This window comes from Hoplias malabaricus, chromosome 16, assembly GCF_029633855.1.
Source record: "Hoplias malabaricus isolate fHopMal1 chromosome 16, fHopMal1.hap1, whole genome shotgun sequence".
Taxonomy (NCBI): Eukaryota; Metazoa; Chordata; class Actinopteri; order Characiformes; family Erythrinidae; genus Hoplias; species Hoplias malabaricus.
The window spans coordinates 16,680,102-16,705,684 of NC_089815.1; the positions used below are offsets into that span (position 1 = coordinate 16,680,102).

General features: G+C 37.1%; 2 protein-coding genes across 2 annotated transcripts in view; both read left to right on the forward strand.

Moving 5' to 3' along the window:
* The window catches only part of frem1b (Fras1 related extracellular matrix 1b), a 31,554-nt gene extending 15,931 nt beyond the window's left edge, over window positions 1-15,623 (forward strand). The window contains exons 19-34 of the mRNA XM_066647980.1: window positions 212-437; window positions 1,355-1,499; window positions 2,045-2,186; window positions 2,715-2,910; window positions 4,413-4,677; window positions 8,555-8,969; window positions 10,511-10,712; window positions 10,952-11,096; window positions 12,160-12,289; window positions 12,422-12,494; window positions 12,677-12,826; window positions 13,874-14,190; window positions 14,346-14,525; window positions 14,766-14,881; window positions 14,979-15,064; window positions 15,362-15,623. Coding sequence (XP_066504077.1) covers window positions 212-437; window positions 1,355-1,499; window positions 2,045-2,186; window positions 2,715-2,910; window positions 4,413-4,677; window positions 8,555-8,969; window positions 10,511-10,712; window positions 10,952-11,096; window positions 12,160-12,289; window positions 12,422-12,494; window positions 12,677-12,826; window positions 13,874-14,190; window positions 14,346-14,525; window positions 14,766-14,881; window positions 14,979-15,064; window positions 15,362-15,579 — 3,006 coding nt within the window. The 3' untranslated portion in view covers window positions 15,580-15,623. The remainder of the gene's footprint in view (window positions 1-211; window positions 438-1,354; window positions 1,500-2,044; window positions 2,187-2,714; window positions 2,911-4,412; window positions 4,678-8,554; window positions 8,970-10,510; window positions 10,713-10,951; window positions 11,097-12,159; window positions 12,290-12,421; window positions 12,495-12,676; window positions 12,827-13,873; window positions 14,191-14,345; window positions 14,526-14,765; window positions 14,882-14,978; window positions 15,065-15,361) is intronic.
* A 2,142-nt stretch (window positions 15,624-17,765) lies between these two features.
* Window positions 17,766-25,548, forward strand: atpaf1 (ATP synthase mitochondrial F1 complex assembly factor 1). Its single transcript, XM_066647346.1, has 9 exons — window positions 17,766-18,007; window positions 19,688-19,796; window positions 20,367-20,414; window positions 20,505-20,567; window positions 20,717-20,767; window positions 20,960-21,007; window positions 23,844-23,939; window positions 24,028-24,135; window positions 24,277-25,548. Exons 1-9 carry the CDS (start codon window positions 17,802-17,804, stop codon window positions 24,451-24,453), a joined length of 906 nt encoding a protein of 301 aa, XP_066503443.1. The 5' UTR covers window positions 17,766-17,801; the 3' UTR covers window positions 24,454-25,548.
* The last annotated feature ends 35 nt before the right edge of the window (window positions 25,549-25,583 follow it).

Genomic DNA, 25,583 nt, shown 5'->3' on the forward strand with positions numbered 1-25,583 from the left:
ATCTATCAAGAAATTATTTATTATTAGGTTTCAGAATGACTCATCCTTTAAATCGCTGCTGAAATCTAGCTGAAGCATTAATTGGCATACTGTAACAGTAACAGTTGTGTATGTGTTTTTATATATATATATATATATATATATATATTTCTGTACAGTATTCCTGTATTTTCAGTGACCTATTCTTTGCATATTTCTTCTCTCATCAAAGGTTATGGAAGGAGGAATGAAAGAACTGAACCCAGCCATTCTAAATGCAGTCGATATGGATGCTCATCAAGACATTTTAACCATAACTGTTCTGATGCCACCTGCTCATGGGACACTGCTAAATGGGATCTATGGGCTGGACGTGAGTCGATACAAAGGGATGGGTCCAGAGCTTCTTCAGAAGAGTCTACCGGTACATTCCTTCACCATGCGAGCACTCCGACAAGGTCAGCTTCTATTTGGATCTCTGAACCAAAGCTAATTTTTTGCAACAGAACTTGATGGTCCCTTAGGATACCTTACATTTGAGTGGTTCCAGAGAATTGTTTTTTTAAAGTGCCACCTGTTCATTATATAAAAAAAGAAATTGTGTCTGTGGCATCATCTTAAACAGCCCTATTTTGCACCTTTTTTTTTTTAAATGTGTATGCATGTTTGTTGGAGTTTTAGGATCTTTTGTGAAGGGGGTTGGTGAATGTAGTGTCCCACCATGAGGCTAGTCACCCCTGTGCCTTCCAGAGGGCACAAGTTTGTTATCTTGGGGGCCCAGGCTTGCTGAACAGATGTTCCAGGATACAGATGTCATAGAGCGCCCATGGTGCTTCTGCCTCATATGCAAAGTCCTTTCCTGCGCAATTACCTCACAGCCACTTTGCACCCGGTGATTTGTGCTGCCGCCCTCCAAGTAAGATAGTGATGTAGAGCCACAGAAACGTAGGTGACTTGGGAATCAAAAAATTTTTTAGGAACATTATTTTTATTATTAGAAGCAATTTTGTTCTCTATGTCTCCCTTTATACCTCCCTTTGTACACTCTCAGAAGAACTATCGTGGTTCTGGTACCATCAAAAGTACATGTTCAATATTTCAATTCAGTGGTTATTTGCCAGGTTTAGCTGCTGTGTAGAAAGTTGAATAATCACCAAACTATTCAATATAGTTCACTGTACCCTTCTATTACTATTCCAAAGCTAATGTAGCAGTCATAAACATCTAAATATGTCACAGGTTTGATTGACTACATTTGGGGTAAATTGTGTAAATTCAGTTTATGCTTTCAAAAGCTATGTGTTTATGTTCATTGTGCAACTACAAATGTTTCTTGAGCAATCCTTGACTCTCTACCTTTTTCTATTGTCCACAGGAATGAAGATCATATATATGCACGATGACACAGAAACCCTTAAGGACAGTTTCACTGTACAGCTGACAGATGGCAGGCACACTGTCCAGGGGACGGCATGGGTCCGCATCCTACCAGTCAATGATGAAAAGCCACGACTGCTAAAGTAAGGACGCCCTGGGACAGAATTTGAGCCAGAAAGGCGGATGGAAGTAGGCGTGGGAGGAGGGACAGGGTTTTTCCACAGAGGAGACTGGACAGTGGCAGAAGGGAGGGGGAGAATTTTAGACACATGTGGCTGGGGAATCTACATCTCCCTGACTGTGTGACTAGGAATGAAGTTACATCCTTCTATAAAATGCAACGCATTGTCCCATCAATTTCCCTTAAGATCAAGAGGTTTGTTTTATGTTTTTTAGACTTATTGAGTTGGCAGAGGGTGCAAATTCAAGCTCCAAAGCAGCAGAAATAATGTGGCTTTTTGGCAGTCGTCCGCTTCCTTGTTGCTCATGTTCTCTCAGATTGCAGTGACAGGCTGGTCTCACTTGCCTTTGTTTTCTCCAACAGCAGCCGGCTCTGATGTATTTGTGTACTTATTTATTTAGCATTTGAGCATATTTAGCATTGAGCATATTTAGCATTTGAGCATGCAGGCTTGGCATCAGTGCCCAATGTTCCCTCAGCGTCTCAGGCTCTGTTCTGTGTATGCAGGAATGCAGGGGTGGAGTTGGAGGCTCTGGAGCAGAGGGTTATCTCAAGTGTAGTGCTGGAAGCAGAGGACACTGACACCCCCGCTAACCAGCTCTACTATGTTCTCAATGCAAGCCCCAGATTCGGCCTTCTGCAACTTAAGGTTAGCCTCCCCATCTAAAAGAACAAGTGATAAACACTACCACTGAAAATTTTGGAAAACAATTCAAAGGTTTGAAATTAATGTCTGGACAAACTAACATAATCTGAATCTGTGCAATATCACATGCTTCTTGGGCCTATTTTTTGTTTGTTTGTTTGTATTACTATTTAATGTATTTATATATACAATTTCATATAAAAGTACTTAATATCACACCATAAAATATGAATGAACAAATAAACTACTGTTCAAATTTTAGAAATTTTGACTTTCTCTAAAATAAAATAATTGGTTACAAAAATCATCTGGTCTTGTTCAATTTCCTGCTTTTCAAATAATTACAAAAATTAACTAAATATAACAAAAAACGACAATATGACAAAATCTTTGAACATCAGTTTAAGTGCATTATTATATATACATACACAATATATATATATTATATATATATATATATATAATACAGTCATTTTAATATGTAAATCATTTATTAGTATGTTTGTCGATGTGTCTTGTATTTGTGCATAGACAGAAGATGGATGGCTTGATCTGAATGCAGGTCAGAACTTTACACAGGAGGATGTGGAGATGAACCGCCTGTGGTACAAACACACCACCTTCAGTGGATTGAAAGGCCATGACCGCTTCCACTTTTTCCTCAGTGATATGGATAACCAGACTCCCCAACTGAGTTTCTTCATCTCTGTCCACACTGTTACAAAGGGTAATAAAAGTTTTTTTCTGCATAAATATTTATCACAAGTTTAGTTGACTTCTTAGACACCAAGGATCCTTCTTTTCTAAGGACATTTCTCTTATTACTGCATATATCACAGATTAAGTCGTTTAAGTTCATGATTGATTCATTGTATATGCTGGGCAATGCAATTTAAGATTAATAACATAATAATCAGCATAGATTGAAAGAGTAAAACACTAATAGCAACCAGACAATGTAGCAATCTGTATTATATGTAATGTACAAATTACTCTATTGATCTAATAACAGTGTCTGCTGGAGATTACTTATATTTTGTTTACACTGACATGATTTAATTTTGCATGGCGATGTTCAGATAGTTAGCTGAAGTATGATGTTATTTGTCTGATTTGAGGAGGACATTTTATATTTTCTACATAGAATAGTCTTTGGTGTACTCGCATCTGTGTTGTTACTGTGACACCAATGCACAAAAAGCAATTTAAAACTTGACCAAACAGACTGGATTTGGCACTTGTTACGCACAATATGTATGTAAAAATCTGATTTAAGATGCTAATCAAAGCCACACTCATTGTCCAGTCTGGCTATGTTTTTGTTTGTCAATCATAGGGTAGGAAAAACAACTTAGTTGACAGGCTTAATCAGTGTGTATGTATAATTTAATGCAGGGCCCTCCCCATGGTCACAATAGTTTTGCTGGTTGAGTGAGCAGGGGAGCGTGGCAGGCAAGACTCTACTGGCCCTGGTGCTAGTGGCTCCTAGCGGAGATGAGCTGAGAAGGTTCAGACTCTCAGGAAGGCCCACCTCCAAATGCTCAGCAAGAGTGAATTATTAACAGACCAGAGAGTCAACAGCTGTATCCTGTCCCCACTCCCTGTCCTCTCAGATGCAGTGGCACAACACCCAGAAACTCTCTTTCACTACAACTTCCGATTGAGCTGGTTGTTGATGTCAGCATAAGATATCAGTTGTGCTTATTTAACAGAAGTAACTTGATAATACTGATTCTAAAAACCCATTGTTTGAAAATCAGTTACTTGACTTGTCATTTGTAAGTTCTAGCAGAAATATAATTACAGAGTTTATTTTTTAATTCACATATAACCAGTGAGCTAAGACGTGTTTGGTGTTTAAAGATAGCTTCTTTTCTTTTTGCTTAAAATGGAAGCTTATAACAATATCTGGCCAAAATTGCTAGAAAATCGATCAAATATTGAATTTTCAAAATATATCTTTTTGTATACATCATTATACAAATTTTTGTATACATTTTTTTCCCTAAATACTGGTAATCCTTGAAATTATATTGTAAGATAATTTGGCTTGTTTTGAAGTAGACATTTTGTTACACAGTATTGTACTGTAAATGTAAGCTCAACTCCAGCAATTCTGTTCCATTTTTTTCATTTTTGGGCAAATGTAGCATATTAAAATGTCCTGGATTTTCATAGAGATTAAAGTAATATTTTCTTTTTCTTCCCTATTCTGGATGCCCCACACAGGTGATATTGCTCTAATTGTTAACCCTGTGACCGTAATGGAGGGAGAGAGAGTGGTGCTGACCACAGATTTTCTGATGGCCTCAGACAGTGGAAGCCAGTCAGATGAGCTCATATACACAGTGACCACTCCACCTAGTCATGGACACCTGCACATGGCCCAGCAACCTTGGCTTACCATGTTTACCTTCACCCAGATGGATGTGGCAGCACACCGGGTGTGCTACACTCATGACAACAGTCACTTCACTGACAATGACTCTTTCAGGTCAGTATAACTGCTTTCCAATGAAAACTAATTAAAATGAAGTAGCATTTTAAAATTTTGATTCGCCCACAATTATGAAAAGTACAGTCATTTTAAAAGTTGTACCTCATCATTTCATTATTTAAATATCACTTTCAAGTCTTCCTGTTGCTGGTATTAAAGAGAAACTCAGTTTCTATTGTCTTTTTTTTAATGTCCACTCCCCTTAAACTGTGTCAACTTTTTTCTACAAACTGAACCAAAGAAAAGGTTTGGTGTGTTTATTTCTCGTAATTTGCAAAAGCAATTATTTTGCTATAAAATCAGGGTGCCCCTAAACATAAGCTTAGTAAGTAAGTTTAAACTGTACAGACACCACTATATCAGTACCCTTTATCTTTTGAAGTAAATATATATATGGAAAATTGAAAATATTATATTTATTGTGTTTTTTAACATTATATATATATATATATATATATATATATATATATATATATATATATATATATATATAACTTGCATTTAGAAATCAATCAAGCATATCATTTGCGAGTTGTGTCCAAACTTTAACATAGTATATTATATAAAAGGCAGGTCAAATATTTCAGAGTGAAAACAAGAAAAGAGGGTGTTCTTTCTGTCAGCCACATTAGAACACTTACAGGGGAGTGTTTCACCATGTTTATGTACTTTTCCAGCCAATTTGGCAGGAGGCAGACTTCAAAGAAGGCAGCGTATGGCTGACCTGTCCTGTCTCTCGTGTGCTTATGGCCTGGTTTGTCACCCAAAACCTTGGCTGAGTTTCACCTCAGGGTCAGCTGGGAGCAAATAAGCTTGCCTCAGCCAAGTCTGATGTGGGTGCCACTTAAAGGACAGCATGCAACAGCAGCAGTGCTTTCTGCCAACATCTGTGGTCAGATTAGCACAGGGCAATGCAGAGATCAGCATGAAGAAGGAGATATTGTTCAGGACTGTTTAGTCTTCTTTAAATGTTTACATTCCAAAGGTTTCAAAACTACAAACATATTAAGTTTGCAATATAAAGCACCATTAATTCCAGGGAGGATCCGGACATACCACAACCCTGAACTGGATAAGCGGTTGCAGACAATGAATAATTGAATGAATAAAGCACCTTTAAATATTTTTCTTGGACGATTTTGTTTTAGTTATGTTTTCAGTTTACATTAATTTTGCATTCTTTTAAGACTTTTTTAGAATTTAACAATGTATATACCTTGTCTGCTTTATGTGTATATTGATTTTTTTTATTGCTTTGGTTTTGTTTATTTGGTTTCTGTAATAAATGTCTTGAATTTCCTGAATTTTTATACAATCTGTCTGACAGTGGATTGGGGCAATCCAAACTCTTTTGAGATGAATTGAAACCTTTAAAAAGCCGATGAGCAACAGTGGCTCTTTTCTGAACTTCTCGGTTTAGCTTTGACACAGAGGGGTTTAAAAACTCCAACAGCACTGCTGTGTCTGATCCACTTCTACCAGTGCCACCCACACCACATCAGTGTGAGCTTGTAAAAATTAACATGGAAGGATGTGGATGAAAGTAAATTGTAGAAAAGCATGGACAATCTCAAGGATACAAGTTCTATTCCAGACATCTTGATATTCCTCTCTCCATTAAAAGGTTCCAGCACATGGCACTGTAGCTGACTTCCATAAACATCCAAATAAATTCAAGCATTGACATCTGTATTAAATGAGTTGCTGTGTCAAGAGACCTAGGAGGACCCCACAGCTGGAAACAAAGAAATAAATAAGCCAATATGGAGATTGCCCTAACGTACCTGAGGAAGCCACAATATTTCTGGGTGAACATTCTGTGGAGAGACCAAAAGAGTGTTAGTACATCATTGTATTGTTTACAGAAAATGAAATGAGGCCTTCAAAGAAACAAACATGTTTTGGCTATGTAGTCAAACATGGTGGAGCTTCACAGATATTTTGGTGTTTCTTTGCTGCTTCTTGCACTCAAGGCCTTGACTGTGCATGGCATCTGAAGACGCAATACAGTGCCAAGTTTCAGAAAGCTGGTTCTTCATCAGATGTCATGGGTCTTCCAGCAGGACAATAACACAAAATACATTTCAAAAAGCACCCAGAAATAGTTTTAAGCCAATTGCTGGAATATTCTGAAGTGACTCCGTAAAACAGATTAAGAGGTTATTGAGAGGAGGCACCCCTTAAATCGGAGAGACTTCCAGATGAGAAATGTAAGAAACATGTTTACAAGAAGTGACTGAATTCAGTTGTTGCTCCCACAGAGTTGCTCCAAATTCTAAGGTGCCATTATTTTATTTATTTGTTTATTTAGTCCAGGCCATTTCTGGAGTTCTGTATGTAATTACAACAGATTGTTGTTCCAAATCGAACAAATATGTAAATACCAAAGCATTTGCAGTGCAACAGTTTTCTAGTAGAAGTGCAATGCAGGGATGCCGGTATTTTGGACACAGCAAGACACATGTAGAAACAAGGTGGTCATTTTAATGTAATGGCATGTATGCATTATATGAATATTGGGGGGAAGGGACTGATCTGGACAAGAGGTTTGCTATTTATTTATTTATCTTATTTATAACAGCTTGTATTTGCGCTTGTGGCAGGCAGCTTGTGACAGCAGACCCTGTGATCGGGAAACACCTGAGCGAACACCTGTGTGTCAAAAACGGCAGGCTGACAGCGGCACTGGCCGAGGCCAGGAGGGAGGGAGGGAGAGAGAGAGAGGCAGAAGGTGTTTTTTGGGGAGCCCTGTCCTCCTTCTGCTCTTTCCTGACAGGCGGATGATGAATGGGCATTATTAGGAGAGTGATAATTCTGCCTGGCATTGCCTCTGTGGCGGCCATGCAGAATGGGACTCTGGGCACAATTACCGAGCAAAATGTGGGACAATGGTGATGCCAGATGTTTGACCAGTTTGGCTGTGAGAGAGAGCAAGAAGAGGCAAGCACAAGGTGACAGGAGCACTGTTTACTATGGCCACCGATTATAAGCTGCAGGGCGGTGTGTGTTGCGAGGCAGACAAGTTTGGCAGTGGGTTCACAGAGGACTCACTTCTCTCGTGATCTACTTGTTCACCCCATCACTCTACCTTCTGCTCCTTTGCTGTACCACATTGCTACGTGTTGGTAAAGCACATCGGATTTGGAGTATGCTCTAATTCTTGCAAAGGACACACGGTTACCAGAGATACACAGTTGACCAGATTTTAAAACATGTGGTAACTATTTCTTGAGTTAAAACATTGCAGAGTTTCACATTATAATATTGCTGTGACATGCATATCTGTTTCTTAGTATTTCCTGTTTTTCCTCTGAATAATATCTATCCTAGAGTTTAAGGATTTGCATTAATGCATTGCCTTGAAACTTGAAAATGTCTTAAATATCTTGAAAATGACAGTAGTGATATTCTGAAATTTCTTTGATGTTCAAATTTAGGGATATTCAAATTAATCATATGCTAATATGTTGGTAAATAAGCATTTTATAATATTTTAAATGTTAGTTTTAGAAGAAGCAAAATATATATATATATATATATATATATATATATATGACTTAATATAGTTTAGCATAAATATATTTAGTAATTTGTGATCATTTCTGTAGGTCCATTCATATTGAAAAGATCACACACTGAAAAGACAGGTGAAAAGAAATTTTTTCTTTTTGAGAAAGATTGATTTTTATATATTACTTTATGCCCTGTGAAAGACTGGCGTCCCCTCCAGGGTGTATTCCCGCCTTGCGCCCGATGATTCCAGGTAGGCTCTGGACCCCCCGCGACCCTAAATTGGATAAGCGGTTACAGATAATGGATGGATGGATATTACTTTATTTTGTTTGTCTTATATGAGCCTTGTTTCTCTTCCCAGGTTTGACATTAGCAACGGTGTGACATCTAGAAGCGGTTCCATTAGTTTCATTATTGAGCACAGTGACCGCATCCCACCCACTCTGAGCATCAACATGGGCCTCCAACTGACTGAAGGCTCCACCAGGACCATCTCAACTGAACATCTTCAACTTACTGATCCTGATACAGCTCTCGAGAACCTTACGTACACAATTGTCCAGCCTCCACAGTATGGAAAGCTGCTGCTTAAAGGCTTCCCATTGTCTCAGGCCCATTTCACACAGTTAGACATCAATAAAATGCAGTTAAAATACCAGCACATAAATAGCTTTGCCAAAATTGACAGGTTCACCTTTCATCCATCTGATGGGACCAATAAAGGGTACCTGGAATATGGACAGCTGAGGGAGCAGCCTGCTGTTTTCACAATACAGGTAAGAATGAGGTGTACTGTACTGAGGAAAAGACTAAGGAATGTTATTTAAAATGTCTTTATTTTAAAAAAGTGTGTTTGTACTGGTTAATGTATATTTAATTGAAAATAATTATTCATACAGTAAAATATGTTAATACAGTTTCTCAATTTTCTCTATATCCCGTTATTTTTATTTAATTAATTTGTCAAATCAGACTTTTCTCATAAACTTTTTATTTTTCTCTGAATTTCTATTTATCTTTTAAGTTTGCATACGTTTCTGCTAGGGTATTTGCTAATCATTTTTGTTTTCATGAATGAAACTTTGTAATATAGTATTGGTATAATATGTAAATGTCATAGTAACAGATTTGAATATTTCACTTAAAGAAAAGTTAAGTTTTGTGAAAATATCCACTATTTAGTAGTTATGTCTTTTCCTGATTGCAGTCACAAAGGAATGCACCACTGTTGTTAAGAAATGCCTATTGGTTCTGGGTCTTCTCAATTTAGGTGCACTATGATTACTCATATGACCAGTGGAGGGTTAATTAGGTTGTCCCTGTTGCATTGCATGTCAAATTCATACTGACCAGATGCTACAAAACCACCTATAGCCATGTGTTGTGGCTCTGCTTCACTCTGGTATTCTAGAAGCTTCTCCTGTGGCCCCATTTTATGCTAATATAAGCATAAAACTGCAAAAGAGACACACCCTTTGAGAAGGGAGCAGCTGTGCATTTGAAATTGTCATAAATTTCTAAAACTATCCTTGGTTGGATTTACACCATAAAATAAGGGGTAGTTATTCATTTATTCTAAAGTAAGAGGCTAATTGCCTGTTGATAGTCAGCTGTGCGGGTTTCTACTCTCCCCTTGTAATGTTGACAGTTAAAAACATTTAATACATTTTATATAAATGTTCCTAATTCATACCTTCAAACTTGCTGCTACAATCTTCTCTAACAAGGAGCAGACAATAGAGCTGCATTCACAGAAAGAGCTGCCACACATAGTACCACACAGGAAGGAAAATAATCCTTTATATATCATATGTTTCCCCAGCAATGAGATTAGAAGTGACTTTTGCTCTCTTTTTAATCTCTTCTGCTGCTGGGTTATTTCTCCTGAGAGGATTAATAATAGAGAGGCTCATATAAGAGGATTCTCAAATTTAGGGTTGTGAATAACACTTATAAACTTTAATTGGAAAAAAAAAATTCCACGTTTGCTTATTATTATTATTATTATTATTATTAATGTAATGCTATTTCTACTCTATTTCTATTTTATCAAAACCACTAACATTCCTGAGCCCTCAGAAATGACTTTTGAACAATAAAACTTTCCGTGACCTTATATTCTCTGGAATATTTTAGTCTGTGAATTTGTGCAAAAAATGATATCTTTCCTATACATTTACTAAGCGGCACTTAAATGCACTTTGGACAAAGGCTAGTTAAGGAATTTTAAACGTTTTTACCAGCACACATAATGATGCCGCCCTCTTCTGGCCAGTTATATCATCTGCAGAAATAAATTTACCATCTGTGTTCACAGATAGAGGTCATTGACAAGAACCCTCCACATCTTGTGAATAAAGGGACTCCAAGTACAATACAGATTCTTCCAGGTGATCAACATGTCATCTATATCACCACCAAAGACCTACAGGCTACAGACTCAGACAGCTCTGACCAAGAACTGGAGTTTATCATCACACGACCTCCGCATTTCGGATTCCTCGAGAATGCCATTACAGGCAGGTGTAATTAGTGACTATACTGACCACAGTAAAGATCTGAAATTAATCAGTTTATTCAATTAAATATGTACATTATTTCAGTCAGTATATAAAAATTACATTTATGCACTACACATGCTTTCAATTTTGGCAACCACTTTTTGCTTAATTTAGAGTTTTTCTTGTTTCAGAGATGTTGACTTTGTTTTCATTGGTGGTAACCTTCATATGTCATCAAGCATCTCTGGTATTTTTAGGCGGCTATATCAAAGGGCGCTTTGCTCAGAAAGATCTGGACCAGCGAGCGGTGCGGTATGTCATTCCCTCAGACATGGAGGTGACTGCGGACAGCTTTGAGTTTCAGGTCAAGGACCCTGCAGGAAACTCCATGCTGCCAGAAGTGTAAGTTAACTTTCTTTTTGTCTGTTAAGGCCAGACTAAGTGGGTTAACAAATGTTACCCCACTCAGAAATCTAGATTACAGAAGACTAGAAAGAATGCTTTAATTTCTCTGACCTCTTTTTTTTCTGGTATGGTTCATTGCAATTCAGCATATTCCATTCCACAGTTTTAAAGTGAGAGCTATGTTACTTAATATGGTTCTGTACATTTCTATGATTTTTAAAGTGGTTTAGAATAGTATTCTTTAAACATCCCTGAGATTCTGTTAATCTTCAAACCCTTTTACCAATAAGTGTACTCACATCAAGGCTGCAGAATTTATCTTTGACTTTAATGAGTTTTCTGTACCATCTAAAGCTATTTTCATAAGTTTTAGGTACTAGTTTATCGTTTGAATCCCATATTATTACTGTCTTAAAGATATTACCAGGTCCATCATAACTAATTGTCTGTATGAATTCAAGCCTATTTGGATCACTTCTTTTAGCTGAGATAAGCTTACTTCAAACTCCTCAAACCACTCAATTATTATTTTTGTATGTAGCCCCTAAGCTATGTCATATAGAGAGAATATTATAAATCATATAATGAAAGGGATTGCTTTGTAAATGATGATTGAATGCTTCTTTACTTAACAGTTACAGTTTGAGGCCTCAAAGCCAATTGTAGGCCAAAGAGTAACTAGACTATTACAATAAGGAAAATTCCTTAAATTTGAACTTATATTTTAATTAATTTAAAATTTTATTTTAAGAGCACTATTCTGTTTCAGAACATAAAAGAAAGTCAATAAAATGGTGATTAAACTGTAGATTTTTTTTCTAAGAGAAGGTTTGTTAGTACAGCTGTATCTCAAATCAAATATATCATATCATTTATACAGCACTGGCAAATACAATATAACAACAGTTTTCTCAAAGTGTTTCACTTGGACAGACTTGTTTAGTTCATTAATTCTTCTCATGATGGGTTCTCATGGAGATGCATTTCAAATAGCTAGTTATTCACCATAGCTCCAGCCAAGTCCTAGTGTGAACAAGCTCTCTCTCATGTGCCAAAGCAGAATGGAACTGAGGTGGTCTCGTGTGGAGCTGACAGCTTCCTGTTACCGCATTTGTGAGAACGCAGGAACTCTAGCTGTGCAGGTGATGCGCAGTGGGAATAGCATAGACCCCGCCTACATTGGCATACAGGTAAAATTCTTCAGCAGTAAACTTATAAATCTCTTGGCACAGGCTCTGTGAAAGAGGTGACATTGTTGAATTATATTGTTGAATGAATGTTGAGTTTAATATAGTTACACGCTCTACTCTTTTCTGCTTCAGGTTGAAGAGGGCACAGCTAAAGTTGGAAAAGATTTCACTTACAGCTCTGCTAGTCTGATACAGTTTGATCCAGGTGTCTGAGATTCAGTTTTACACAAATCTGATTTGTTAAAATGGTACTTCAGGTGTACTCTATGCATGATACTGTAATCTTAACAAAATGTCTTATCTCCATGCTTTTATATTCAGATTTCCATTTTAGAGGTGGTTATACTGGGAGCGTTTTTAACATGCCTTCTGTCACATTTATCATAGGAGTAAATGTCAAATTTTGGAACATCTACCTCAAAGATGATGGTCTAGAGGAGAATCATGAAAAATTTGAAGTTGTTTTAAAAGCCCAAAGGAATGTTGTTTTGGGTCCAAGAAGCAGAGTTACAGTGGAGATTGTGGATCCCCGCAATGGTAAAGCTCACACTGTTTCCAACACCTATGTATATACAAGCTATATAATCAAGTTTCCTACTCAGAAAAGATTAAACAAGTGTAAGTGGTTACTTTTGTAATATTCATGCTAGATTTTATATATGGCATTTAGCTGATTCACTTTTCCAGAGTGACTTGATGTAACCGTTATATAGATTCTATATTAAATCTGAAATACAGTACTGTGCAAAATTTTAGGCAGGTATTTTTAGATGCTGCAAAGTAAGAATGCTTTCTAAAATAGATGTGTTAGTAGTTAATATTTGTTCATTTAAAAAGCTGCAAAGTGAATGAACAGAAAGCTAAATCAGTTCAATATTTTGTGTGGCCACCCTTTACTTCAAAGCGGCATCAAGTGTTCTAGGTTAAGCTTGCACACCTTTTTTGTTGCTTTTGACAAGTAACTATAGATCTTCTGTGGTTGAAGGATTGCTCAAATACTTCTGCTCTTCATGTAATCACAGACAGGGACGATGATGCTGGGGTCATGTGTCTTTTAGCTCTTTAGATAATGGGAATTTTCCCCTATATTTCTAAATTAATCATTACACAGATACGTATGGTTCTCTGGTCTTTTAATGCTGCATATGAAATGTCCTCCTCCACTGTGCCGTAACACTTTATTTGAGGCTCTGTGCGTTTGTCACTGTTCATGTTGGAGCACCTAGTCTTCAGTCTTTCCTGATTCAGGAAATTAATTTATGTTAGTGGAAAAGCACTGAATGGTTCCAAATTAGGTTTGCAAATTGGAACAGAATCAGTTGTAAGTTGGGGGAAAAGAGCTATGTGGGGCCATATCATAACTTTCAGTGCGCCTTGTTCTTCTTTATGCTGAAGATGTTTCTTAATGGCATTGGCTGTGTTTGGGGCCGTTGTCCTGTTTAGCATTCTTCCTTTGAAGCATTTTTTCACATTTGCCTAAATTTTTAACACTACTGTATATAACAAATATAACCAATGATAAATAATTAATAAAATGTACAAAATATTTGGACATAAGAAGTTTATATAAGTTTATTCCACCAGGTATGTGTGACCCAGATGATCTGGTCATCGAAGACAATAAAAAACACCCAAATGTACTCCATCCTCCACGCATTCGCAAGCCCCCACCAACATCGCCACCACCCCCGCCAGAGGAAGAGTACACCCCAGACCCAAATTTTGGGATCATTTGGGACAGCCATCCACCAAGAGGGGATGTCCCATATCGTACACAGTTCATTCGCTTCAGTGGTGCAGAGCCTCAGGATCAAGCGCCCTTCAGCCAAGTCATGAGACAGTCTAAATCAGTGCGCAAAAATAAGCACAGAGTGAGCCAGGATGCTTCACATACGACATGGGTAACATGTAGCTTACTGTGCATTTTGGCTTTACCCTGTACTGCTAGAATAACATAGATGGTTCAGAAAATTAACATATTAGTACAATGTTATCATGTTAATGTGTAGTTAATATGGTGATTTCTAATGTGATTTATATATCATGTTCCTAACAGTTCCATAGGTTAATTCCCCTGGGGCCTGTAGAGGAGAGCTCAGTGCCCCGTGTCCATTCAGAGGTGGAGGTGACCCCAATCTGGACCTGGACTGGTCATTCTGCGGATATCAGCTCAGTGGACATTCCTCAGCGTGATGCCATTCCTAGTGGCTTCAGTTCAGCCTTACTACAGCACAAGGTTAGAGAGAATCTAACCTTGTTACTGTCGTTAATTCAACATATTAAATGTGTTTTTGCTTGTAAAAAACAGTATATAACATGCAAGTATATATTTAAAATAAATACAGCTAAAAGAAACAGGACTTTTATTCAGATCAAGTTATTGATTGCCTTTTGTGCTGTTTAAATAGACAAATATACTCATGTGGCCTAAGGCCTTGGCATAGCCATATATAACTACATCTTCGTGCTGTTTTAGTCTGTGAAGTCTGTTAATATTGGCTGCCTCAGTGGATGGACCCATTACAAAAGGAGCTGTTACATACTTGCCCCTGGCATAGCCACATGGAGCAGCGCTCAGAATGCATGCACAATGTATGTAATCATAACAAATCTAATATATTTAGCTTTCATACATTGACATTTTACGTGGTTATAAACATAACCCGTAACCCTCTTTATTCAAATTCAGGCTTGATGGACAATTGACAACGGTTCATTCAAAGAAAAATATGAAGTGGCTGTGGAAGTTTGCTGGAAAGCAACCATTCTGGATTGGTGAGGATGCAGTTTTTTGTTTATTAAATACTGCCATAGATTAAGTAAGTGTCAAGTAAATGTGGGTGACTTGATAAATAATTGAAACACAGTTCCCTAATTTATGGTAGTATGGTAGGTATGGTCTTGCTATGAGTAAACCTATGCCTCAAAAACAGCATTTCTTTTTAATTTTACTGTAAATCCATCATTAGACATTAATTAGGAACTGAAGTGACTTTTTTACAGAAACATAATTTTAACCTTGTAACAGTGTAAGTTAGATTCCACACCAAATATATATATTCAAATCTGCAGGGCTTTCCGGCACCCATGGGCAGTGGTCTTGGGCGGATGGCGCACCACTGAAGTTTTCCAGACTCAAGAAGGTCAAGGCCTCAGACCCACTGAAACTTGTTGACTCCTCTCAAAGATGTGTTTTGGCCCAAGACCAAAAAAGATGGACTCCAAAAAACTGCAATGGACAATCAGAACACAAATACATATGTTCAGCCCCTGCGCAAGTTAACAAATAAAACAAAGTTCAATTCCTTTATTGTCCCCAAGGGGGAAATTTGTTTTGCCTTCAGATAAAATATGAAAATATGTATCTGAAAAATGTAATAAACCTATAGCTTTACATATAAAATAATTTATCCATCTTTTAATTTTTAACCATTAGGAACTTCAGAACACTGGGAAATCTGCATCCAGAAGGAAGAAACTGAGATTCACAATATTGGGGTGATTTCCCAGACAGGGATTATGCCTATTCCTGGACTGTATTCTCCTTTAAATGGAAAATGATCATTCAAAATTTTGTGTAGTCCAAACTAGGCTTAATCCCTGTCTGGGAATCCACCTTCTTAGTGGATGATCTGGAAACATTAGTATTAATCTCAATTTCTGAATAACATCACATCTATGCCATAAAGGATTTGGCACATTGCCAATTATTTTTACTTGCTACCTGAACAATATTATTCTAAACATTTGGGTTTCCAAACCAAGCAATCATAGAAGAAGTTAATACAGATTCAATAAATGACATATTGAAATGACTTGTGATTTTCCTGTCCACATTCAACATGTTTAACTTTCTTAAGAGTTACAATCTCTGTTGCACACTTTTCCCTGTTCTAGCTGTATTCTCAGTGAAGGTCAGCTTATCAATTATTGTCCCAAAGCATTTATAACTGGCAACAACTGTTTGAAATATATGGGTGTGAAAGAATGTGTGATCTGTTCTGAACACTTTATAGGGTAGTGTAGGAAGCATGAAAATTTTTTAATTCATTGCCTGTGACCGCTTATCCATTTCAGAGTCGTGCTGGGTCTGGAACCTACTCTGAATCACTGGGCGAAAGTTGGGAACACACCCTGGAGGGGGCGCCTATCCTTCATAGAGACACACACACACACAAACATACACCTATGGACACCTTTGAGTAGCCAGTCCTTTGCAGGGGGACTCACACATTCACCCACACACACACCTAGGGACACTTTTGAGTTGCCAATCCACCTACTAACATGTGTTTTGTATCTTTGTACGATACCCACATGGACATGAGGAGAACACACAAAACTCCTCACAGACTATTACCCAGAGCGGGGCTCAAACCCACCACCCCAGATCCCTGTATCTGTGTAACAGCAACACTATCTGCTGCGCCACGCTGTAGAGTCATGTGAACAGGCAGGTCGTTGACAGTTTAGAGGGTGTAGGGTATATAGGGAATGAGTGAAGTATTTTATTTAAAATTGTATTGATTTCATACAGGGGCGACATGGTGGCGCAGCAGGTAGTGTCGCAGTCACACTGCTCCAGGGACTTGGAGGTTGTGGGTTCAAGTCCCGCTCCAGGTCTGTGAGGAGTTTGGTGTGTTCTCCCTGTGTCCACATGGGTTTACTCCAGGTCCTCCTGTTTCCGCACATGATCTAAAAAACACACGTTGGTAGGTGGACTGGCAACTCAAAAGTGCCCATAGGTGTGTGTGAGTGTGTGTGTGTTTGTGTGTTGCCCTGTGAAGGAATGGCACCCCCTCCCAGGTCTGCTCCTGCCTTGAGCCCAATGATTCTGAGTAGGTTCCGGATCCACAGCGACCCTGAACTGGACAAGCAGTTACAGATAATGAATGAATGAATGATTTCATACACCGCATTTCAACTTATGTTCTTTTATTTTACATAGTTCTATAATGAAGTCTTAAAAGGTTCACCTCTCTTTCTGGAGAAGAAAATGTATCTTTAAGGAACAAGACTGGATTTTAAAAACTCTGTTGTACCGTTTAAAGGAACATTTACAGTCTTTGTATCTTTAGTGACCAATAATGTACCTCTACTGTACTTTTTTTGAGTGTGGTATTAAGATGTGAGCAAATTAGGACGTGAGCCATTTGGAGAATTGTATAAGATGTAGGAAGCACAGAAAAAATTAGTAGTTTTGAAACGTCCAAAAGTTTAGGGGCATGTGAACATGTCGTTGACAGTGATTTTTTTCTTTTTTAATAAATATTTTATTATAATTTATAATATGTAGGGAGCCAATTAAGATTTCAGTTATTAAGTAAGCAGTGAGTACAAATCTGAGCAATTTGAAGTAGTGTGCATAGGGTTTGAATAATGAAGTGAGTTGTTTAGATCAGTGTATAGAATGTAGGGAGCGTGTTTAGGGTGTAGGGAGCTAGTGGAGATGTGAGCCGATTGGAACAGTGTACGTGCGAGGTGAACCGGTCTCGCGGTACTGTGGTCACTGATGAACGGAGAGAAGATGGCGGCGGCCATGGTGCAGATAGCCTGCTCTTACCGTGGTGTGTTAGCGGTGAGAAACACAGGCTTCAGAGCGCTCTTCCCCGGCGTAGTTTCCTCTCACTTCAGGGCGTTTTCCGTTACTAAAGAACCGGCGTTAGAGGAAAATCCGTATTACAGAAAATATGAAGAAAAGATTAAGAAGCTGCGAAGGTAGGTTAAACACCAGTGCAGTGATTTTGTTAACACTCAAGACTATAAACTTTATTGGAGGGTAATGATAATGCTGATTGTTTGCGCATTTAATGTACTGAAGTAGGTTTATGTTCCAGGGATATTTCACAACGTCGCTACGTTAACAACAATGAATGTATTTGATGTTTGGATATTCCCACCAGTAGGTGGCATTAAAATCAAACGTTTATTTCTCAGCACATAATTTAGAAACTGTACCTTAACCTTTTACAAAACGAGTCAACACATCTCAGGGACATTAACACTGAAACTATAGTTTTAATTCCAGCATAGCTATATTTTTAAAATGTGCTTAACTTTTCGAAAAATGGGTTTGTAATAGATGACAGTAAGAAGTGTTAGTGCTGACAGTAGCTTAAAAAGATTTTTTTAGTCAAAATTAGATTTTTTGGGGGGGTTTGTTGGGTAAAATGGCTCTATTAAGACATGAAATAGAACGCACTAGAACCCGCCCCCCCATAAACAGTTGCCTGAGTTTAAGATACTTTTTGCGCTGCTTCATTTTCCTAGCCTCCAGAAATCCCTCATTCTGAATTCAGATCAGCGCACTATTATTAGTCAAGGCAATAACAAAGATTGTTGTGGTTTTTAATGTTGTTTTTCAATGTTTCTAGGTACAGAAAGCAATTTAATTGAGGCTATTGCTAAAGTAACTAATGATATTCTACATATTTTACAGATAATTTGTACTAGCTAAAATTAAATACAAATTACCTATTGCCTTTAACGTAAAATGTCTGTTTTTCATAAACTGCAAAGGATTACTCATGAAATATGATGTGTCCATATTAAATTAAATAACAAACGGACCCGGAAAAGCATGTAAATGTTATGCAGTGACCCTTTATTTTACAACCCCTTAATGCTAGGAAGCAACAGGGAACCAGATATTTACTGATTTGGCAACACAAAAAGCAATACATTTAATAAAAGGAAATGATTGTCAGACAATTCTTCAGACCAATCACAGAGATGCACCATCCAAGTGTATACTGTATACACTTTTAGAAATATCACAAGAGGCCAATTTTGGGTGTCTTGAGTGACACATCATTATCAAATCACACACACTCTAATGTGCATCTAATGTGTGTACACACACCATTTATTAAAAAAAAACAATTACTTTGTACCAGAATGACAAACAACATACTGATTTGAGATGCATGTTCCCTACATTATGGAAAAGAGTTACAAAACGTTACAAAGATGTGACCAAAAAAGGAGCCTAAATTCTTTGGGCCTAATCACAGAGGTATGCTGAGGTCCTCTCCTTGACTCAAGCTAACAAGAGACCGCAAACTGCCCTGAATGTATCCAAAAGAGACAAAAGTGGGGCATCCTGAGCAAACATTCACTGCTAGAGGTAGCCTAAACAGTGACAACACCAGATAGTGTACCTCAATTCAGTTCTGTTTATTATTAAATTCCTAATTGACTTCTGGCTTTTAATTTAATTCTTCCTGTTAGTTAAATGAATGTACTGTCACCCCCCCCACCCCCCTATTTAAGACCACTGAAATAATGCTAATGTTATTGGTTCTCTATGCTCATTTGTTATATAAATCATCAGCGCATTCATGTTTTTAAGATTGTTTTCTTCCTTTAATTTTATTTTATTTTATTACCTAATTTAAGTGCAAAACCTCAGGAATACAAAGTTCGCCTTGAGAAACGCAATGAAGTGAAGAAGGAGCCACTTGGACACTCGAAACAAGTTGAGTTTATGAAACTCGTGGATCAGGAGGTAAATGTCCCTCACTGATTTTAAAGACAATGTATTTACAGCCAATGAATTATGAATGAGTTATGAAAAATTTCAGTTAACGCAAAGAAATGGTTAGTAGAAAGTGTAAATGTTTTAGCCTCTACAGTTAACACAGATCATCCATAACATTAAACTCACTTCCTTGTTTCTGCAATCCTTGTGCAGGTAAACAGTTCCACTTACCATTATAAGTGCACTTTGTATCTGTACACTTACAGACTGTAGCCCATCTCTTGCTAATTAGCCATATAATACCTGCTCTGTGTTGATATCATGTGTCCTGACCATTGAAGAATGGGTTGAAAGGGATATGTAATATAGGTAGAACAACAGGTGGATTACAGCCTTGCTTGCCTACAAAGTGCACCTGTGGTAAGTGGAGATTTAAAAGCGGTAAAAAGAGCAATGAATACAGAAACAAGGAGATGACATTATGACATATGTGTATATACACCAGATCTAATATATTCACTGTTGTAATCATCACAGAATATACATGTTCTGTTATATGTCACAATATATGGAATCTGTTTGTTTTAATCTTCCCAGACAGATAAGCGAGGCAAAGAAGAGCTTGGAGGTTTTACCAAAAACAAGGTAAAGAACCAGCCAATGTTCTTATACTATGGACAAATTATTCACATGAAAACTTAAAGGGCCCTCCTACCCCTTTTCCTTTTTTTTCAGACTTTAGGATCAATCCTCAACCTTGACATGATTCAGGACAAGTCTGGCACTGAAATTGGAGAGGTGCCTGTGCTTGTTTTAAATCTATTTTTTAAACCTATTAGTAACACAAATTCTTTAAATGTTTACCTAATAAAATGTATTAACAAATAATATATGTAGCAATATACTTATTTTTACTGTTTAATTACATGTATTACATTTTTTGGTAGATTTGGATGCAATATTTCTCAACAAAAGATACAATCAGTGCTGTTATACCGGTATGTTCATTTTCTTTTCCGTTTGCAGATACAACACACATGGCTTCTGTATAATCTAGAGTTGTTTAATCAATTGTTTTAGAGAGATTTTCTATGGGTAACAATAATATGGCGAATGATTTGATGTTTAATTTTATGGACAAATATTTGAAGATTTTTTCTCCTTACTAACAGAATAATTTTATGTTTCAGGGGTCAACTTTTGAGACAACGATTCATCGAGCTAAGCTTTGCCCAATGGTAAGACTCAAGAATTAAATATTAATTTAATTAGATATTTGTGTAATTTAACTATACAGGTAGGGCTACACAATATGGCTTATATATGGTTGATGTGGTACAGTGGTAACACCTTTTGGCTCCTGTGTGAGAGAGACCTGTGTTCAATTCCATATCTGGGCAACCCAATAAGACTCCTTGGGCAAGACTCCTAACACAGCATATGCCTACCTGTAATACCAGTAACCCCGTAAGCCGCTCTGGATAAGAGCATCTGCCAAAATGGCATAAATGTAAACGTAAATATACAATAAGTGTTATTTTTATGTTGTAATGAAACATAAATCATTTAAAATGCTTGATATACCCATTGATGCACCAGTATTGTGATTTTTAGTAGTCCCAACAACATATGTCAACAGTAAATCATTGTTTATGTTCCAGGTGCTGTGTATGTTGTGTGTATATACAGGCACGGCTTAGCATTAACACTAGCAGATGACAAAGTCAAATTCTATCATCCAGCTATAGAAACATAACTGCCTCCACCAGGTTTAAGCAGCCTAATAAGGAATAGCTCAGGTTAGTTCCAGCTGACAGTTAGGAGTATAACACTAGTATCAGGATAAGTAATTTGGGGCGGAGAGACTGCATATCGCAGTGTTGAGCCCCATTAAATCACTGCATGGGAAATTCTTTCACCATGACAGCCCTAATATCAGCCCAAATTTGTATTTGAACCAGGCTTATTTATGGTTGTTTTGGAGCACTGACTTCTTTCTTGCTGAACGGCCTGTCAGTTTATGCCGATATCTCATATTTGACTTTTGATATAAATGTTTCTGTACGTTTTCTTCAGCATTTTCATAAGGACTGTTGTACATGGATTGATTTTTATTTTGTATCTCTTTCATGAATGCTGTGATAATTGTGTGTTTCTAGGGTGTTTAAACTTGCATATAAAGGTTTGAACATCTACCAGACTTGTGGAAATCCACCATTTTTTGTTTCTGATGTCTTGAATTATTTCTTTTGATTTTCCATGACATCAAACAAAGATGCGAATAGTCCTTGAAGTCAGGACCTAAAATACTGCCATGGGTACCCCTCCAGGTTAAATCAAATGATGTCAGTTAGCCTATTGGAAGATTCTATAGCCATGGAACAGTTTCCTGGAGATCTCCAAGCTCTTTATAGAGACAATCAACTTGATTTATGTACAACTATGTACATTTCTGACCCACTGGGACTGTGATATAGTGAATTTATGTTTGCAAACTTAGGTTGGAAAAATTGCTAGTGTCATGTACAAAATATATGTCCTAAACAACTGGCTAAAACTATAGCTTTCTCACATGGAATCTTTTGATGGGAGTTAATATGATATTTATAAACAGAATAAAACACACAAACTCTTTCCAAGCTCTTTACCTGTTCTGTGTAGTCTCAGGCACTTGCCCTGGTAGGTTCTGTTTGGCAGAGAAGTGTGGGGAAAACCATATGAGAGATTTAAAGAAGAAAAACAAGCCTTGTGAAAACTTTGTAACATTCATGACATTTTGTCATTTACTGTATTGTATGTTGGAAACAAGAATGGAATTTGTTTATTTTACAAGCAATATTTTGTCACGAAAAAGATGACATTTGTAGTTTAAATACTTATTTCTAGCAGGGACTCATGACTTTCCCTTTTCTCTGTTAATTGTATGGCATGCATGTCCTATAACATCTAAAACTTATTCTAAAGGTACTAATATTTTTAAGTTGTGTGGTGTCTGCAAATGTGTAGAGCGCTAGTTTTTTTTTTCACCCTCCCATTGAAGTCTTTTTTGAAATCAGTAGCAGCTATATAGGACTATTAAGATCATTTTATATATTAAATATTTTTAAGATCATTAGCTCACACACTTTGCCAGCATGATACTTCACCACAGGGTGGCAGCATTGTTTTAATAAACAATCAATTATATTGCATTCAACTGAGAGCATGGTGGAGTCTGGTCAGCAATATCAAATAGCTGTTTGTTATTTTGATTAGACAAATCATAAGGCTTTGATTATTTTAATTTCAAAAATTTTATTTATTATTAGTGATGGACTAGCACCTCATCCAGGATTTGTTCCTGCCTTGCACACTCTGATTCCACATAGGCCCAGAATCACCACCGCCCTGAACGGGATATAACATGCAGAACATGAATGAATGACTGTGCATTTTACAGTTACTGCTTACAGTGTTTTGCTTGTAGATAAATATGAACATGAATAGGTCTTCATATAAAAACTGTCCTTTAAAGGAATAAACCTTTCTGTTAAACTCCTCAATGCTTTGAACATATGCAGCAGGCTATCTACAGTTATTGATATTCATTTAGGGATATTGACCAGACACCTACCTTTAATTCATGTGTAATTGCCTGGTAATTAGCTGAGCAGTGCTAAGGTGACATAAATTCCCATTGCGTTCTGGGCTAATTTGCTCATTTAAAATCAGTTAGTGTCTTTTTGTCATTCCTACATTCACAGTGTTAAAGCACAAATACTGATATGAAGTAGTTAAACTGTTAAAGGCACAAACATATTGTTGCCGTCCAAAGACATACCTCTATATCCATTTCTGTCAATGTTTAGTTTATTACATTTAAATACAGAATCTGTTCAAAGTTAAGGTTTTACCCTTCTCCAACAAAGTTACTATTTTGGAGATACATGTATTTCTTTGGATAGGGAATACGTTTGTATGTTTTATCATTTCGTAGTGTATAACTTTTTTTTAAATATATTTAATCTCTGATATATAATAATTCCTGGTATTTTAAGAGATTTGTCTTATTAAACCCTGTTGTTCCTCCAACAGTTCTTGTATGCTCTGCCAAGGAAGGAGGGCTATGAATTTTTTCTGGGTCAGTGGGCTGGTCAGGAGCTTCACTTCACTTCTCTCATCAACGTCCAGGTATACATCTCTATTAATAAACTAAATTAGTTCACCGCTGTGTTGCCTGCTGCTTCAGTTTATAGACATGGTTTGTATTAATCTTTAGAATTTAGGTGAGAACGCTCCCAGCCAGCTGGTTCTGTACCATTATTCAGACCTGCTAAAGGACAAGGACATTGTACTCATGACTGCTGAAATGGATGGAAAATTTATTGTGAGTTGCTCAGAGCTTTTAGGATATTCAAGTAACTTAAATATTTTTGGGAAGAAATATTCTCATTTTTGTTCTTTATTACTTAGAATGACCTAACCAGTTCTCTTGAATAAGCTGATTATTTTATGCTCTTATTTACAGGCAGTGCATGAGGCTCAGTGCCTTGCTAATCAGGTGCAGCTATTCTATGCTGCACAGAGACATGAGACCTTTGAGTTGGTGGAGGCTTTCAACCATAGGCCAGCGGAGTTCAAGCACATGTCGGTAATAGCTGAACTAGAACAGAGTGGTGTTGGACAAGGAATCACCACAAAGTAATGGCCAGTTTGTTGTGGACAGAGACTTTGTCTAAAAGCAGGCCAATAGATCAGTTATTTGGGGTCCCAGAAGAAAGCCCCTCTGTCTAATGGGCTCCGTTTGCACTTCAGCCCCATTCATGTATTGAAGAGATGATACATTTGACTGGATTGGAGCTAACTTATGTCATCAAATTTGCTACCAATGTATAGAGGTTAATAATGTTTCATTTGATGCCTTAAATGTTCTCTCTCCCATTGGAAGTGTTTGTGTTTCTATTATAGCTTAGAAATCTGAATAGTTCTGAAATAATTTGATTTGACTTGTACAGTATTCAGTGGATATCTTACAGCGTTTCGAGGAACATGATGGGAGAACTGAGACATACAAAACAAATACATGTTACATTAAGGTCATCATTCTATGTGTGCCAGAAAATCTTGTCTATATCAATCATTAATTGTCTATTTTATTTAGAAGATGCTGTTAAGGACATGTAAGAAAATTAGTGACTTTAGGATTTTTGGTTGCACCTCACAAAAAGCACTTTTCCTTCATCTTCAGGAGAATGTAGAATGCAGTGCAAATGTTAATGACCCTTTCCATTTATTTAACTTCCAGTTAAAATTGCTGTTATGTATATATATCACAGTTCTCAGAAAGATTCAGGATCATTTTAACAGAAAATAACAGAAATGCCAACCACAGTAAGTGTATTATCAAATAAAACTTCCCACACTGAAATGTGGAAATGTGGCAAAAATCATAGCAAAATTCCTTGAATATAAGCCATAATTATGTGGGCAAACTGATTATGAAGAAAATGACATTAGGTTGAATTGTTAGTATGGTGCCCATGCCAGATTTTGCAAAAATAATGATCAGATACCAGTTCTGACAGGCCCCTGTAAAACAGGGTACCAGATTTATTAACTGATAGTTTGAAGCTGATGTAATTTTGGGAGAGAACAGTTCAAGCTGTTCAAAGCTTTGACCTTTCTGTACTGAGACGCTCAGGGACAGAAAAATGCTCCACGATGCACAGAGATATTCTTCATTGCTGCTCAAATACGAGCTCTATTTATGAACTGGTGGGGTTTTAATGAGTCATAGCGACTGTATCATAATAAACAGCTTAAATGTTTTAAATG